The 17246-nt window shown below is 44.5% G+C and overlaps 1 protein-coding gene across 2 annotated transcripts in view; it reads right to left on the bottom strand.

Moving 5' to 3' along the window:
- LOC147626210 (DEAD-box ATP-dependent RNA helicase 38-like) overlaps positions 1-17246 on the bottom strand; it is a 51845-nt gene that overhangs the window by 18404 nt on the left and 16195 nt on the right. For both annotated transcript variants that reach the window (XM_086816355.1, XM_086816356.1), the window contains exons 2-4: positions 1623-1916; positions 1232-1456; positions 1064-1129 (exon numbers count right to left, since the gene is read on the bottom strand). In XM_086816355.1, the coding sequence (XP_086672481.1) occupies positions 1064-1129; positions 1232-1456; positions 1623-1916 (585 nt within the window). The remainder of the gene's footprint in view (positions 1-1063; positions 1130-1231; positions 1457-1622; positions 1917-17246) is intronic.

Below are 17246 nucleotides of genomic sequence, written 5' to 3'. Positions count from 1 at the left end.
CGGAGATGTATAGAGTTGGCCGACCTGCACAAGTGCTGCCTAGCTGAAAGAATCTCCTTGTGGGTGGCTTTTGACTCAAGGATATCTGCAAGCTGTCTCGAGTGTTTGGGAAGCTTCAGTTAAAGTTTGACCCTTGTTAAACCTCTACAAAAGAGAAAAGCTGCAAACACTCTTCATCAGCAACCATCCAATGGTTTGGGCAATTGTTTTTCAATTTGAATTCATCTTCAAAATCACTGTATTAGTAACTTGATCACCCCTAAGGTTGTATTGCACATACTCCTTGATAATATCAATTATCCAAGGGGGGGTTGAGCCATCTTCGGCCCCCGATGAGGTGTAGATGGTCTTGGCAAATTTTGAGCACAGCTTTGATCTTGATCTTGTTATGTTCTGGCTAAATGATGTGGTACATTAAAGTGGTAAATTAAGTTACTAGTTAAGTGTTCCACGATCTCCACTCCCAGTTACAGTTCAAGTATGCTCGAAATATTTGATAATTTGAATTCATCTTCAAAATCACTGTATTAGTAACTTGATCACCCCTAAGGTTGTATTGCACATACTCCTTGATAATATCAATTATCCAAGGGGGGGTTGAGCCATCTTCGGCCCCCGATGAGGTGTAGATGGTCTTGGCAAATTTTGAGCACAGCTTTGATCTTGATCTTGTTATGTTCTGGCTAAATGATGTGGTACATTAAAGTGGTAAATTAAGTTACTAGTTAAGTGTTCCACGATCTCCACTCCCAGTTACAGTTCAAGTATGCTCGAAATATTTGATAATATGGGCTACTGGGCCCTTGAACCTCCAATCTGCTATCCATTCATCTAACGCAATGCAAATTGATTTACCTAGGAAAACTACATATCTTTAGACTGTAGCTGCAATAAAAGCACATCCTGAGTTTGACAAACGCGAGACTCAAGAGTGTCTCAATGTCTCTTTAAAAGAAAATGTATGGGGCTACTATGACATATAGCAGCAAGAACAAAGGACATTAAGACAAGATGGAACCATATTTCATGCCTATTTAACATAAATTCAGGCATTGAAGGTTACCTGACAGCCACCATTATTCTTTATGATATCCCGGATAATACGCAATGAATCATCTTGAAAACCATCCTGACACACCAGTCACATCAAAAAACATATAGTTGACTGGAGAATATAAATATGAAACATCAAATTTCTGGATTCGCTGTCATGCAACTACAAGGTGCAGACCTGAGCCAACATATGGTCTGCTTCATCAAAAACAAGAATCTTGATTTGCCTGGTGTTCAGTATTTTGGTGCTGATCCATCTCTTGATAGTGCCGGGGGTGCCAATAACAACTTGATCAACAATTGGTCCCTGCCTTGTACTTGAGTACTTGGCTGAGTCTGATGATATTGCACAAACAGAAGTTATGCCCGAGAACTTCCCCATTTTAAGAAGCACCTCCTCATTCTGCAGACATTCAACAAAACCCACGTACCATACTTCAGCAAAGTCAGAATTGAACCAAAGTACATACAGAAACAAGAGCATTATCGAAACAGGAAAAACATTCTGAAAAAGGCTCTTTTCTAGAGCTTGTGCATATAGAGATAAGAGAAGGGATACAGGTCAATACCTGGATGGCCAACTCCCTGGTTGGACAGACACATATAGCCTGCGGTGCTTTCAACTCGGGATCAACCCTACTGAGCATTCCAAGAACAAAGCATGTGGTCTTTCCAGAGCCATTATGCGCCTGAGCAATTAGATGCGGATAGGGTGGTGTGAGAATCATCGGGAGAGTGATTCCTTGGATTTTACTCGGCCTTTCAAACTTCATTTCTGAATACAAGCCACGCAGTAAGGTTTCTGACAGATTGAGCTCTTCAAAAGACTTCGCTGAATTATAAGGTGTGTCTCCAGCCACCACCTGAGGCACCATCAACAAAATCCCTGTAAGTAAAACTGTGAAGCAAAGAAAATGCATATTATCTTTTTATTATACCTTGGGCCATTTCACACCATCATTAATTCTTGTCCATGTCAACTTTTGGCCATAGGCCCACCATGTTACAAACATACCCACCCATAGGTTTCGTCCTCGAAACCATAACAATGAACGCATGGGACGGAATATACCAATGCCACATCATGTAGGAGCAAGCTGTCCCGAACGTTCTTTAGAGCATAACACCACCCATAAGAGCCGAAACTGCATATAATGCTCTCAAAACAGTCCACCAATTGCTTCCCAAATAAACATATAGCTCCCATGAGGATCCTCTTACTCATAAGCTCAAATTAACCCTTCATGGGGCTTTCAAAACTGTGGTCCCAGAACCACATAAGCCTCATTATTAGCATCCTCAAGACCCTCAAACCCTTCCAACAAGAAACAGGTTGCCATGAAGCTTCCTCAAGAGGTAAACCCTTGCATTTGACCAAATATTCCACTATGGAACGATTGCGAAGCACTCTCCCTTTTGCCAACAATGCTCTCCGGCACATACTCAATCATGCCTTCCCCATCCATAGAAGGAAGCTCATCCCTCACTTGCACATCCGGACTTACATAAGAGCTGGGATGGACACATGGCTGGTTGCCGTAACTTGCGGCGGTGCCCGGGGGACTAGGGCCTTTGACACACTTGTTGATACCATCAACGCATATTAAAACATTTAAACATGGCCACAACCTTAACACATATCCATCATCACTTTGCATAAAACTGTAATGTGCATGGTCAATGCACATGGACAATCTTCAGATGCTGATCCAAAATAGGCAGCCAGATAAAGACTTTAAAGAGCCAGAAGTGGAGCAAGGAGCGCTGTTTGGTGGTATTGGAGCATGGCAAGGAAAGATGCGCTGTCCGCTGAAGCTGAACCAGGGAAAAGGGACAGTCGGCTGCTTACAGAAGGTGGGCGGCTGGCCAACCAGAGAGCAGCGTTGAAATTTATGGATTAAAGGGGGCAAGACTGTTGGCCGACCAGCAGTCGGCCAGTTCCCCCAAGCATGCCAAAGGCCTATAAATAGCCCAAGATGCTCATAGTTCTAGCATTCAACCCTCTAGGGGTTTGGGTCACTAGGATGTCCCATAGGGGACAGAATTTTGGGTGTTATCACCTTTTCTTCAAGGCAGCCTAGGGCTGTGTGTAAGAGTACCTTTTTGTACCATAGCAATATACTAAATTTCCAACATATCTGTCTCTCTCTCTACTCTCTCTCTCTATATCTGCGTTTTGCATTAGATGGTTTCCAGGAGTGTTTAGGGCTGAAAGAAAGACTCCCAGAGCTTCCGCGTGTTACATTGGTATCAGAGCATCAGGCTCAGCAAAGCTAAACACTGAATCAGTCCCATATGATGGTGTACAAGTCCAAGGTACAGGAAAGTACACGGATACGAAGCCCAAGGCAAGGAACACAGATCAGGAAGAGCTCCCAGGAGGTTTGTTGATGGTGTTCCACAGAGCCAAAGGGGATGGCAGTCCTCTGAGCCAGATAGGTTCACGGGCAACTGTAACTTGGTTGAACACAATGCTAATCAATACACTTAAATACACTAAGATTTGAAGGACACTTGCTCAAATACAAGAAGTAAATTGCTGAATTGACAAGAGACACACAATGAGCCGGAACGGCCGACCCCTCCCTTGAGTAAATTGTATTACTATTGGAGAAATTCAATACATAGCTTCACGGGCATCCATTGCCAAATCCTCCATGCCAATGCATATGAAATTCAGCATTTAGAAAACAATGGTATGTCGATGTAGATCACCAAGGAGCTGCCTTGATGCCCGGCCCGACTTCAGTGCCCATATTCTCTACCATTGGCTCTATGTTCTACCAAGCAAGGTAGCAACATCTTCAAGAGCACATAGGACAAGAGAAATACTACACAGGGCGGCTAAACAAGGAGTCCTGCCCTTCTACTGAATAAGTAATGACAACACATTGTCCAATTAGCTTACCAGTCTTCATAGAAGTTGTTGCAAGCGGAAGCTTTTGCGTTGGAAGCTTTAGAAGTGTTGATATCTTCGATTTGCCGCAATCCTTCGCGACAAAAGTCTTCAAGAGGATGAAGGGAACCCTGGGAAAGCTTCCCGTATGGTTCAACTTGAGAAAGGAAGGCTGAAATTAGGGTTTTCAGCAAAAAGACCAGAAATTACAGCAAAAATGAGAGCTGTTTTGCTGAATTTCAGTCATTGGGAGTGAGTAGGACAGTGATTAGCACTTGGAAACACTCTTGGAAGCTTGGAAAACACCTTAGCAAGTTGGGTATGGCTATGGAGAGCTTGGAAATGGAGAGAAATGGTGGGAAAACAGAGTTTTCAGCCTCCAAAAATCCTCATGAAGAGAAAACACGAATTTTCTCTTAATAAGTAAGTGAATTGGGGTCCAATCAGGTGAGAGGACATGGGGAGATGCCCATTTATGAGTAAAAAGGGAGGATCAGGTCCTGGACATTGAGTCTTGTCCGCCTCGGGACTTCAGTGAGTGTGAACTTGGAAGCGGTCATAATTTAGAAGTGACTTTTGGGCGCCCAAACTTTAATGAAGTGGGAACGCACTCACTTATAAATATTGGCTAAGTCCTAAGGGCTATTTGAGCCTAGATTGGGTAATACTTACCACCTGTTCACATGCCACACAACCATGTCAGCAGACAGTTTCACACGCACGGTTCACAGGCGGGCGTCCCCTTACCCGGGACTGCACATTGGTCAAGCAAGCATGAAAACAGCATGCAATTTCAATTGCAAGCAAGCACATAAAGATGCTATGCAATGCAGCATTGGCATGAGCAATTTCCGTTCATGAAACCATATAAGACCAGGCGTTTCCAGGCAAGTATATGCGATACCAGACCCAGTGGAAAGCCAATCCTCCAGGCGTTTCCGGGCATGTACACAAAGGCACAAGTCCCAGTGGAAAGCCAAGTCCTCCAGATATTCCGGGCATGATAACGTCAACGGAATATGATTTTCAACTATACAGCATGACACGTGTCAATCACATGCATAGGCACATTCCATAAGCCATGGACACCAATCCAATATGTACATAGTGTGAAAGCAAGAGTGAACCATTCGGGTGGCCAAATGGTGACAGCAACGGTCCCAAGGGAGGTTTATCCTCCAAGGGTGATGTGAGAGTGCCGGACTCATTTCTCAGGAATGAAGACCAAGACAGTGTTCAGAGTCACGGCAAGAATGGATTGTGGACTAGATGGAACAAATGCATAGATCTTATTCAGAGACAGAGTGGTTTGGGGGATGTCATGTGCATGGTCAATGCACATGGACAATCTTCAGATGCTGATCTAGAATAAGCAGCCAAATAAAGACTTTGAAGAACCAGAAGTGGAGCAAGGAGTGCTATTTGGTGGTATTGGAGCATGGCAAGGAAAGATGCGCTGTCGGCTGAAGCTGAACCAGGGAAAAGGGACAGTCGGCTGCTTACAGAAGGTGGGCGGCTGATCAACCAAAGGGCAGCGTTGAAATTTATGGATTAAAGGGGGCAAGACTACTGGCCGACCAGCAATCGGCCAGTTTCCCCAAGCATGCCAAAGGCCTATAAATAGCCCAAGATGCTCATAGTTCTAGCATTCAACCCTCTAGGAGTTTGGGTCACTAGGATGTCCCATAGGGGACAGAATTTTGGGTGTTATCACCTTTTCTTCAAGGCAGCCTAGGGCTGTGTGTAAGAGTACCTTTTTGTACCATAGCAATATACTGAATTTCTAGCATATCTCTCTCTCTACTCTCTCTCTATATCTGCGTTTTGCATCAGATGGTTTCCAGGAGTGTTTAGGGCTGAAAGAAAGACTCCCAGAGCTTCCGCGTGTTACAAAAACATAAAAGCTGGACAAAACATCCACAAATGCTAAAAATGGAGCTTGCACGTGTGACACCGCATAGAGGCCGGAATGGGCCGACCCCCCCCCCTTGGAGTATTTTATTACCCAAGGAGAATAATATCATGTACAAACTTCGAGGGCCTTACTCTCCCCACGGGAGATGCCAGATTATCCATATACAAATGCCATAACACAGCCCAACACGAGGCTACCAAGCCGGAACACAGGCTGTAGAACCAACAATATAATCCATATACCTCCGTGTGGGTACTGATTCTTCTCCCAAAACCACGGGTCTTCATGCAATAGAGCTGGTACAGCAAGTACAACACTCCATTCAGCCGGTACAGTAGGTATAATGGCTGGTACAGTATATACGGTGGCTGGTACAACAGGTACAACAAGTACAAATGCTGGCACAGCATGTACAGTGGCTGGTACAACAGGTACAGTGGTTGGTACAACCGATACAATGGCTGGTACAACCGGTACAATGGATGGTACAACAAGTACAAGGACTGGTATAGCCAATATAATGGCTGGTACAGTAGGTACAAGGGCTGGTACAACAAGTACAATGGCTAGAAATCATAATAAATGATTAAATACCCTTGCCTTCAGTATTTCTTCGCGATGGAGGTCTCCAAAACAATCCCCAATAGCCGGTATTCTTCATGGGCAGCCTTCAAGAGAGAGAGAAAGAGAGTAGCTATCATTAGGGCAGCTTGTAACGGTGGTAGAGGCTAGTGTGCAGCAAGAGAGCCTCTATTAATAAAGAGAGAGGGTTCCAATTTATAGATTTGGGCCTCCCATAAGCTAAAATGGCAAGAGAAGGATACAATGACAAGTGGAGAGCCACACAATAGCTGAAGTGACAAGTGTGAGGCCACTTGTCTCACTTTGATCCACTTTCTAGCAAGTGTCAGGCCACTTGTCTCACTTTGGTCCACTTTCTTGCCACATGTCCCAATCTAAAAGATGGGTCCTTCCATAATCTTTACCTCTAAAAATATCCCAACTAGTAGACATTCTATCATAGGCACTTTGCCAACTCTTGGTATCTGCTCAATTCCAAATGTAATGACGCGAACAGAATTTCCATAGGAGTCGGCCCAAAAATAGCAACTCTTCTAAATTTTAGGAGTGTGGTCCTTTGTATTCTAGGATAATCCCCCATTCCCAAAGCTTTTACTTTCCAAATATTCAGACATCCTGGAGTCCACCAAACCCCTTTCATACTGGGAAATGTCCAGGCTGGTGACAGTTGCTCTCTTTGAACCATAGTCATAGGAAACGGCCGTTTCAGTCCCTAGAAACACGTTTCTCCGTTTCACAACACATGACCATTTCTCATTTCCCAAGTGCTATTTTCACAGGAAACGGCTGTTTCCACCCCTAAAAACTCCTTTCCCCGTTTTTATCCCTCGAACGTTTCCGTTCCTGTTTCTCGTTTCTGGTGACTATGCTTTGAACAAAGGGGATAAGGTCTAGGCGGTGGACATTGAGTTTTGTCCACCTCAAGACATCAGTGTATGTGAACATAGGGCTGGCCACAATTTATGATTGTGTTTTGGTCACCCAAAACTTAATAAAGTGTGTACACACTCACTTATAAATTAGTACTAGTTTCTAAGGCTAGGTTTTGGCAATACTTACCACGTGTTACATACCACATAACCATGTGAGAAAACCGTTTCACATGCACGGTTTACGTGCAGACGTCCCCTTACCCTAAACTACACATTGGTCAAGCAAGCATGAAAACAGCATACAAATTCAATTTGCAAGCAAACACATAAAGATGCTATGCAATGCAACATTTGGTATGGACAATCCCCGTTCATGAGACTATACCAAAGTAGACGTATTCTATAAAGGCAAGTACACAAGGTACCATACCCAATGGAACACCAATCCTCCGGGCATTTCCGAGCCTGTACTCACATGCACAAGTCCTAATGGAAAGCCAAGTCCACAGTATCACATGAGTGGCATCAATCCCCGGCATATGCAACTACCATGGACACCAGTCCAATGCCAACCTGAAAGCCATTTCATTGATCTTCTCGATCACTTGAAAAGGCCCATAGTACCTGGTTGCAAGCTTAGGATATGCACCCTCTTTGCCAGGCCTCTTTGCGAGTCTTGCTTTCTCAAATTTTAGCAATACCCAATCATTCTCTTTGACAAGTCTTGCTTTCTCGAATTTTAGCAATACCTTATCATTCTCTTTGACATCAAATTGTCTTCTATGCTTGTCGACAGCCTTTTAATGTTTGTCTTGTGACCTTGCAATGGCTGTCCACACCGGAGTAAAGACAATATCCAAGTCTCTTAATTCTCTTCAGCTACAAATATCTCATCCTTTGTACGAAGTAGGGGTGGCAAAACCACCTTACCATAAACAATCTCAAACGGGGCCTTTCCCGTAGATGCATGCACCGTGTTATTGTATGCAAATTCCACAAGCGATAAGTACTTCTCCCAAGAAGACTTTTGATCCGCCACATAACATTTCAAGAGGTCCAACACCGCTAAATTTACAGCCTCACTTTGTCCGTCCCTTTGAGGGTGATAAGCTAATGAGAAGAGAGAGAGATAGCTGAGTATTTACTATTCAGTATATTCATAATGTACAAAAAGATACTAGTGTCTCTTCTGAAAAGGTAGAATTCCTAATCTAATCCTAGTCTGTGACTAATCCTATGATCCAGCCAAAAAAGGGGTTGAATACTGAAAACGATGAGCACATACTCCTTGTATAGCCTTTGGAATATCTCATGGACTGGCCGACCTGCGGTCAGCCAGCTCCTGGACACAAAAAACCACAACATGCTGCAGCCGACAGCAATATTTCTCATTCATGACTCGCCGACAGTCTTTTGTGTCCCTCCACAAGGTACACCTGCCAAATAAGAACAATATATGCTCCAAAATCTGGTCCTGATCCTATTCTGTATCTTGTTGCCGCTTTAGGATTAGCCAGTGCATGTCTTGCACATGACATCCCCCTCTGCTAAACTTGATGATGGGATTCCAAACCTGTTTCTTGGATGACTATCGTCATCCCATTCTATTCCCGGAGTCCCTCTGTCATCCTTCCTACTCTGGCAACCTTTTCACTGAACACCCGGCCCGGTCTCCAAATCGACTCTAACTCTAATGAATATCTAAGCATCTGAGCCCCCATTCCGTTCCTACTATATCCTTGAACACTCTCTTCGGTCTTCTTTCCTGAGAAATGAGTTTCGCACTCCCACACCACCCCTTGGAGGATCATCCTCCCCTGGAACCGTTGCCTAAAAGCCTTTCCTGTTGTGCCCCAAGTGGCACCCGACTCACTAGACTGCCATCCCCTTGGACTTTGTGAAACACCACCAACCAACCTCTTGGGAGTTCTTCCATGTCTTGTGTTCCTTGCCTTGGGCCTCGTGCCTGTGCCTTGGACATGTGCACCTTCATCTGGGACTGAATCAGTGTTCAGCCTTGCTGAGCCAAATGCTCTGATACCAATGTTACATGCAGAAGCTATGGGAGTCTTCTTTCAGCCCTAAACACATCCTGGAACATGCTGATGCAAAAAACGCAAATGGAAGAGAAAGAAATGAAATGAAATGAAATGTTATATTTACGTCTTCAAAAGGCCAAAGTGACCTATGAGACCAAAGTTACAACCATGTGACATCTGATACACTATCTGGAAAAGAAAAGAAAGAATTGAAGGTAAGTATCTAGCCCTACAATACATCAGCAGGGAGCATCCAAAAGCAGCAACTAGAGAGAGAGAGAGAGAGAGAGAGAGAGAGAGAGAGAGAAAGTTATATTAACGTCCACGGGACGCCGAATCCGACCTATGGGACAGATCAGGTACATCCATTTACGTTCCAATCTGGGTATCGATGCCAAAGAGGCATAAAACTGAAAAAAAATAACTCAAAATGACCTAGACTCTTAAGAGTTTAAGTTACAATGGGTTCTATTGCATCTAGTTCGAAATTGAGGTTCAAAATAAAAATAGCTATATTTCATCCATGGATGGATTTGCTCTTGAGGGGGGTGGGGTACGGAATTCTTTAATGATTGCTTGTCCTCCTCTGTAACACGCGGAAGCTCTGAGAGTGTGTGTAACACGCGGAAGCTCTGAGAGTCTTCTTTCAGCCCTAAACACCACTGAGAACATGCTGATGCAAAAACGCAAACAGAAGGGAGCAGAGAGAGTAGAGAGAGAGAGAGAGAGAGAGAGAGAGAAAAGCTGGAAATTCAGAATATTCTTATGGTACAAAAAGGTACCCTAATCTAGGGCCATAGGCTGCCTTACATAAAAAAAGGTAGAATACACCAAAAACTGTCCTAAACTTGGACCCAACTCATAAGGAGTTGAATGAGTCCAACAATGAGCATCCATGCCTTTATATAGGCTCTTGAACAAATAGAAGAGCTGACCGACTGCTGGTCGGCCAGCCGACTAGCAGTTTTTCCCATAAATGTGATGCGCTTGCAGCCGCCTCAAATTTGGTCCAGCCGACAGCCTTTCTTGTAAGCTGACAGTACCCTCTTGCAGCCGCCTGGTCATCTTGGTCCCTTCTCCTAGTCCACACTAGCCCAAACAGCACTTTATGCTCCAACTTCTGGTTCTTATCACCTTTTTCTGGCTACCCCTTCTGGACTAGCGTCTGGATATGTCCATGGGCAAACATGCACATGACATCCTCCTCTGCTAAACTTAATGACGGGATTCCAACCTGTTCTTGGATGACTGTCATCATCCCACTCTATTCCCAGAGTCCCTCTGTCATCCATCCATCTCTGGCAACCCTTTTCAGTGAAAACCCGGCCCAGTCTCCAAAACCACTCTGACTCTGAATAAGATCTATGCATCTATTCCATCCAGTCTCCAATTTGTTCTTGCACTGACTCTGAACACTGTCTTGGTCTTCATTCCTGAGAAATGAGTCTGGCACTCTCACATCACCCATAATCCTCCCTTGGGACCGTTGCCCGAGAACCTATCTGGCTCACAGGACTGCCATCCCCTTTGGCTTTGTGGAACACCACCAACAAACCTCCTCGGAGCTCTTCCCGTTCCTGTGTTCCTTGCCTTGGGCTTCGTATCTGGGTACTTTCCTGTACCTTGGACCTGTACACCATCATATGGGACTAAATCAGTGTTTAGCTTTGCTGAGCCTGATGCTCTGATACCAATGTAAAACGCGGAAGCTCTGAGAGTCTTCTTTCAGCCCTAAACACCACTGAGAACATGCTGATGCAAAAGCGCAGACAGAAGAGAGAGAGAGAGAGAGAGAGAGAGAGAGAGAGACAGAGAGAGAGAGAGAGAAAAGCTGAAAATTCAATATATTCTTATGGTACAAAAAGGTACCCTAATCTACAGCCATAGGCTGCCTTGCATAAAAAAGGTGGAATACACCAAAAACTGTCCTAAACTTGGACCCAACTCATAAGGAGTTGAATGAGTCCAATAATGAGCATCCATGCCTTTATATAGGCTCTTGAACAAATAGAAGAGCTGGCCAACTGCTGGTCGGCCAGCCGACTGGCGGTTTTTCCCATAAATGTGATGCGCCTGCAGCCGCCTCAAATATGGTCCAGCCGACAGTACCCTCTTGCAGCCGCCTAGTCATCCTGGTCCCTTCTCCTAGTCCACACTAGCCCAAACAGCACTTTATGCTCCAACGTCTGGTTCTTATCACCATTTTCTAGGTGCCCCTTCTGGACTGGCGTCAGGATATGTCCATGGGCAAACATGCACATGACAGAGAGAGAGAGAGAGAGAGAGAGATTGCTGAGTATTCAGTATATTCATAATGTACAAAAAGGTACAAGTGTCCTTGCAACCAAGGCTGTCTTCTGAAAAGGTAGAATTCCTAATCTAGTCCTAGTCTGTGACTAATCCTATGATCCAGCCAAACAAAGGGCTGAATATACTGAAAACGATGAGCACATACTCCTTATATAGCCTTTGGAATATCTCATGGACTAGCCGACCTTCTATCAGCTCCTGGACACATAAGACCACAACATGCTACACCCGACAGCAATATTCCTCATTCATGACTGGTCGATAATCTTTTGTGTCCCTCCACAAGGTACACCTGCCAAATAAGAATAGTATATGCTCCAAAATCTGGTCCTAATCCTATTCTATATCTTGTTGCCTCTTCAGGATTAGCCTGGGATTAGCCAGTGCATGTCTTGCACATGACATTCTCCCAAGAAGACTTTTGATCCACCACATAACATTTCAAGAGGTCCAACACGGCTAAATTTGCAGCCTCACTTTGCCCGTCCCTTTGAGGGTGATAAGCTAATGAGAAGTCCAATTTGGTGCCCATATTATCAAACAAGGCAAGCCAAAAGAGACTTGTAGTCTTAGGATCTCTATCCCCCACAATGGATTTCATTATGGACTTGCCACGGACTGGTGCCTTTTGCATCCTTCTGCATACCTAGCCAAAAGAAATATCACTCAATCGTGTGCATAGAAAGCATTATGTCTCTATGACCAGCATATAGAGGAACATGACACTCATCCAGAACCTTTTGCTTCATGTCAGACACCACACAGGCAATTATCTTTCATAAGATAGCCCTCTCTAATCACATATGAGGCATGTGCATGACCAGTCATCAAATCAACCCAAATAGTGGCAAAATCAGCATCCATATGGTATAAATCACGCATGGCAGACAAGTCTCCATGAGAGGCAATCGAGATAGCTGCTACATACGGCTTTCATGACAATGCATCTGCCACTACATTGTTTTTTCTTGGGATGTGCAAAATCTGAAAATGAAACATAGAGAGAAAATTGACTCATATGCTTCTCTAACAATTTAGTTTGGATAAGAAAATACCTCCAACTTTGGTGAACTATCTTCATAGTGAAATCAGCCCCAAGAAGATAATGTTTCCATATGGTTAATGCATGAATTACAACCAAGAGCTCTTTCTCATAAATGCCAAGAGAGAGCTCTGCATCATGCAACCTACGGCTCTCATGAGCCACAGCATGTTCCTCTTTACGGACAGCTCCTATGTAATTTCCAGCTGCATCACATTCCACACTGAATGGCTTTTGCAAATCCAAAATAATCAACACTGGACTATGTGTAGTTGCATCTTTCAATTTAAGAAATGCATCTCTCTCTACATCAGTCCATTTGAATATAGCAAAGTACTAAATGAACCTGCGGTAGTAAGAGCATAATCCAAGAAAACTATGGATCTCATGCACCGATCTCAATTCAGGCCAATTCCGAATTGCATCAATCTTTGCAGGATCCATCCGCACTCCATCTTTACACACAATATGCCCAAGATAGTGTATCTTTGAGAAAAAGAACTCACTCTTCTTTGCATTTATGAAGAGTTTATGCTTACAGAGTTCTTCCAAAATTGAGCTCTATGCTCTTCTTCAGTCTTCGAGAAGACTAGGATGTCATCAAAGAAGACACCTGTAAATTTCATGTATCCACGGATCATGCACTCCATCATTCTATTGAATGTAGCTGGGGCATTCGTAAGACCAAAAGGCATAACAAGATACTCATAAAGCCCAAATGCTGTCCTAAAAGCAATTTTATGTACATCCTCAAGCACCACACACTTGATGATACCCACTCTTGAGATCGATTCAGCTAAGTATGCCGATCCATCCAACTTGTCAAGAATGTCGTCTATGCATGTAATCGGAAACCGATTCTTGATGGTGAGCTTATTCAAAGCCCTATAATCTCCACACATACGAAAAGATCCATCCTTCTTTTGAACCAAGAGGACAGATAAACAATTTGGGGAAGAGCTCGGCTGAACCAAACCCTTCTCAAGAAGCTCGTTCCCCTACTTCATGATCTCCTCTCCTTAGGATCCACTCACACAATAGCCTGGCCTATTAGGTGGTGAGCTATCCCGCACAAGATCAATGCAATGATCTTCCAGTCGTACAAGTGGCAACTCATTTGGTAACTCATTAGCAAAACAATCACTGTACTCTTGCAAAATTTTCAGCCCATCATTATTAAGTGTTTACATGCACATTACTTTCTTCAACATGATCCCGTACAAAATCAAGCACGCAGAAACACTCTTTTTCATTACTTTCTTAAAGTGTGCATGAGATACAAGGGGAATAGTATCACCCTCTTCGCCAACATCAATCACATGCTCTCAGCCTTAATGCATGAAGGTGATTCTATTGGTCTTGTAAGCCTTGCACGAGTCAACGCATGTGCCAAGGCTTTCCAAACAATACATCACAACCATTCAAAGGCGCTACAAGAAAGTTTTCATGATCCACATAGCCTTGAATGCGTATGCGCAACTTGCCAATAATCGGCATAACCTACACTTTTCTACCAACAAAGGGAGCCCCTGCTTCAATTTGAGGACCCATGTCCCCCACTTCGATATCCAAAGCAGACACCATCTTTGTCGATATAAAGTTCTCAATTGCACAATCATCAAACATAAACAAAGGCTGATTTATAAGCTATCCCCAAGCTTTGCATACAACCCTATCTTTGCTATCATGTGAAGTATTGCCATGCACATCTAGAACCATATCTGTCACATGCACTCTGCACTCAGTGCATGGTGACAAGATGGCTCATCATCAGAAGTGCAGCATTTGTACAGTTTTAGAACCCAGTAGGATGATATTTGTCGTGCGCCGTGACCCCATTGTACATCCTCAGTCCAGGATAAGTCAGGCACGAGCTACGTAGGTCATTCCTCAGCCTTAGCGGGTCAGTCAGTCAGTTAAGTCCCTTAACCCACTTGGAGAGAATCATTCATGCATGTAGAGTCAGTAGAAGCCTTAGGGTTTGCATCAGAAAGCACTCTGCATCTTGCATAATATGCATACATATGCCTGTGCATCATTTAGAACATCCCCAAAGCCTTAGGGAATTTACTGGGATTTATCTGGTATTTTTCCCATATTTATTAGTATTTATTTATCATTATTTGCATTATTGGGCATTTATAAATATTAATTTTATTTAATGACCAACCTCCAGTTAGTATAAATAGGCTTGCCTAGAGCCTCTTTTGCTCATTCAGTCTTCATTGTGCTAAGAGCTCTCCTCTCTCTTGCTTTCAACCCAAGACTAATCCAGCCCTAGTGCCCATAAGCTTTCTTCTCCAGCCCTTGAGATCCGTAGCTTCAGCCCAGCCCTAGGTGCTTGCATTCAGCCCTGATTCAGCCTTAGTTCAGGCATACCCCTCAGCTCAGTTCCACGCCAGAAATCAGTAGTTGGCAGCCTGCAGATACCTGCGTTTTGGTGCAGCCGTACAGCAGTCCATCTGCGTTTTGCTCCAGCCGTACAGCAGCAGCACTGCAGTCCTCTGTTGCTCATGCGTTTCAGTCCACAGCCCTCTCTAGCCCTCAGCGTTCCTGTCCACAGCAGATTCCAGCCCTGAAGCAACAGTCTACAGCAGTTTCCAGCCCTGAAACAGTTGTTTGCATCAGTGTCCAGCATTCTGTGCATCATCAACACATTCAGCAGCCATCTGGTGAAGGTAACACAGCATTCATATGTGTTTTCAGCATTCTAACAGTGTGTAGAACAGTCCACCTTCTTCTTCTTTGAGCCTCAGGTGTGCAGCCCTTCCTCATGCCCTTGGGAGGAGTGCATAGGCTCGAGATCAAGTCATCGAGGTGTTTCTACAACAGTGTACAGATCAGCCGCTCTCCGATCCTCCGAGATCTTGCGTTTGGCTTATCTACAGTCCAAAGTCATTCTCTCTAAAGTAATAAAGCAAATACTACCTCGTTATCGGGATAGGGGGCCCTTCAGTGGGTAATTCGGGACCCCATCTGGTGTACAGTTCTCATATCTCTCTCTCATCTCTTTAAAGTTTGAAGTAAATGAAATGGATTGCTAAACTCACGAAACTCAGGATACAGAAGACGGTGTGAGCATATTGTGTGACAGGATCAACCAATACAAAGACTTCCGCTGCATATCACATTGGTATCAGATTCAGATAGTCCACACACACCGTATCCTAGCGTGGGGGCATCCTCGGATGGTTAGATTGCGTTCCGGCACGACCACCGACTTCAGCATCATGTCTACAGGAGAGAGTACTCATCAGCCGGAAGACGTCTCCCCCGAAGGAGACCTTGTTCTTCCGCCTACAGCAGACACCATAGCTCTTCTTAGAGCTCAGAACCAGCTACTCATGGAGCGTCTCCAACTCTTGGAGGCAGCAGCAGCACGTCCTTCTACACCTCCAGCAGCACCCGACTACATCTCCCTCTTCTTTCAGATGGAACAACAAAGGAGAGAGGATGAGGCCCGAAGGAGAAGAGAAAAAGAAGAAAGACGGGACTATGAGGAAGCCCAACGCAGGATCGACGAAGACCGGCGTCACGCTGAACTCGCCGCTCGGGAACACCAACGTGAGCTTGATCGAGAACGTATGTTACTCGAACACCAACGGGAAAAGGAGGCCATACACTTGAGGTATCAGCAGCTCTCCTCAGTCTCCCCAGTCATAGGTGTCACCAGCCAGCATCCCGCAGCAGCATCAACCACCATCATTCGCAGTCAACCGAATTTCAACAAGTATGATGGTAAGTGTGATCATTCTTCAGTTAATCAATTTATTTATCAGTTTAATGCTCATTTTCCATTAGCTAAGATCACAGACCCACAAGACAAAGTCCACTTAGCGGCTCCCCATCTCACTGGTGAGGCAGTCACTTGGTGGCAACATTGGTCTAGTATTCATACTGACCAGGCCACAGGTGTCACAGCCTTTGACTGGGACATCTTTGTCCATGACCTGAAGACCAGATTTCTCCCGCCCCAGTACATGACCGGTCTGAAAGACGAGTTCTATGGACTCAGATAGAACGGTTCCCCAGTGCTTCAGTTTTCCGGTAAGGTTATTACTTTAGCACAGCAGTTAGGGTTATCTGAGCAGGCCAAGATGGAGCAATTCATTCGTGGATTGGACTCCAACATTCGGTTCACAGTTCGTAACTTTGAACCAAGTACATATGACCGGGCTCTGACTCTCGCTCAGAATGAAGAAATGAAGCTCAACGGGGGCAAGCCCAAGCAGGCATCTCAGTCCAGTACCAAACCCCAGCAGCAGCAATCAGCTGCACAGACAGGGAAAGGTAACGCATCTTCTAAAGATGCTAAGAAGGACAGTAGTAATAGCTCCAGTTCAGGGGGTAAAAAGGATAAAGAACCTAAGAAAACCCCTGATGAAAAGGCTAAAGCAGGCATTACTGGAGGTTATCTTCCTCCAGAGGAGCAAAAGAAGTACCAGTCAGAAAATAGATGTTTTTTGTCATATTATAGGGCATGGTAAGAAGGATTGCCACAAATGGCAAGCGGCACAAGCTGCCAAAGCTCCTTCTG

The sequence above is a fragment of the Cibotium barometz genome, chromosome 22 (assembly GCF_041138505.1).
Source record: "Cibotium barometz isolate CiBa-2024 chromosome 22, ASM4113850v1, whole genome shotgun sequence".
In the NCBI taxonomy this organism is placed as follows: domain Eukaryota; kingdom Viridiplantae; phylum Streptophyta; class Polypodiopsida; order Cyatheales; family Cibotiaceae; genus Cibotium; species Cibotium barometz.
Note: the sequence above shows the minus strand (reverse complement) of the source record. Positions and strands in the feature narration are given on the sequence as shown.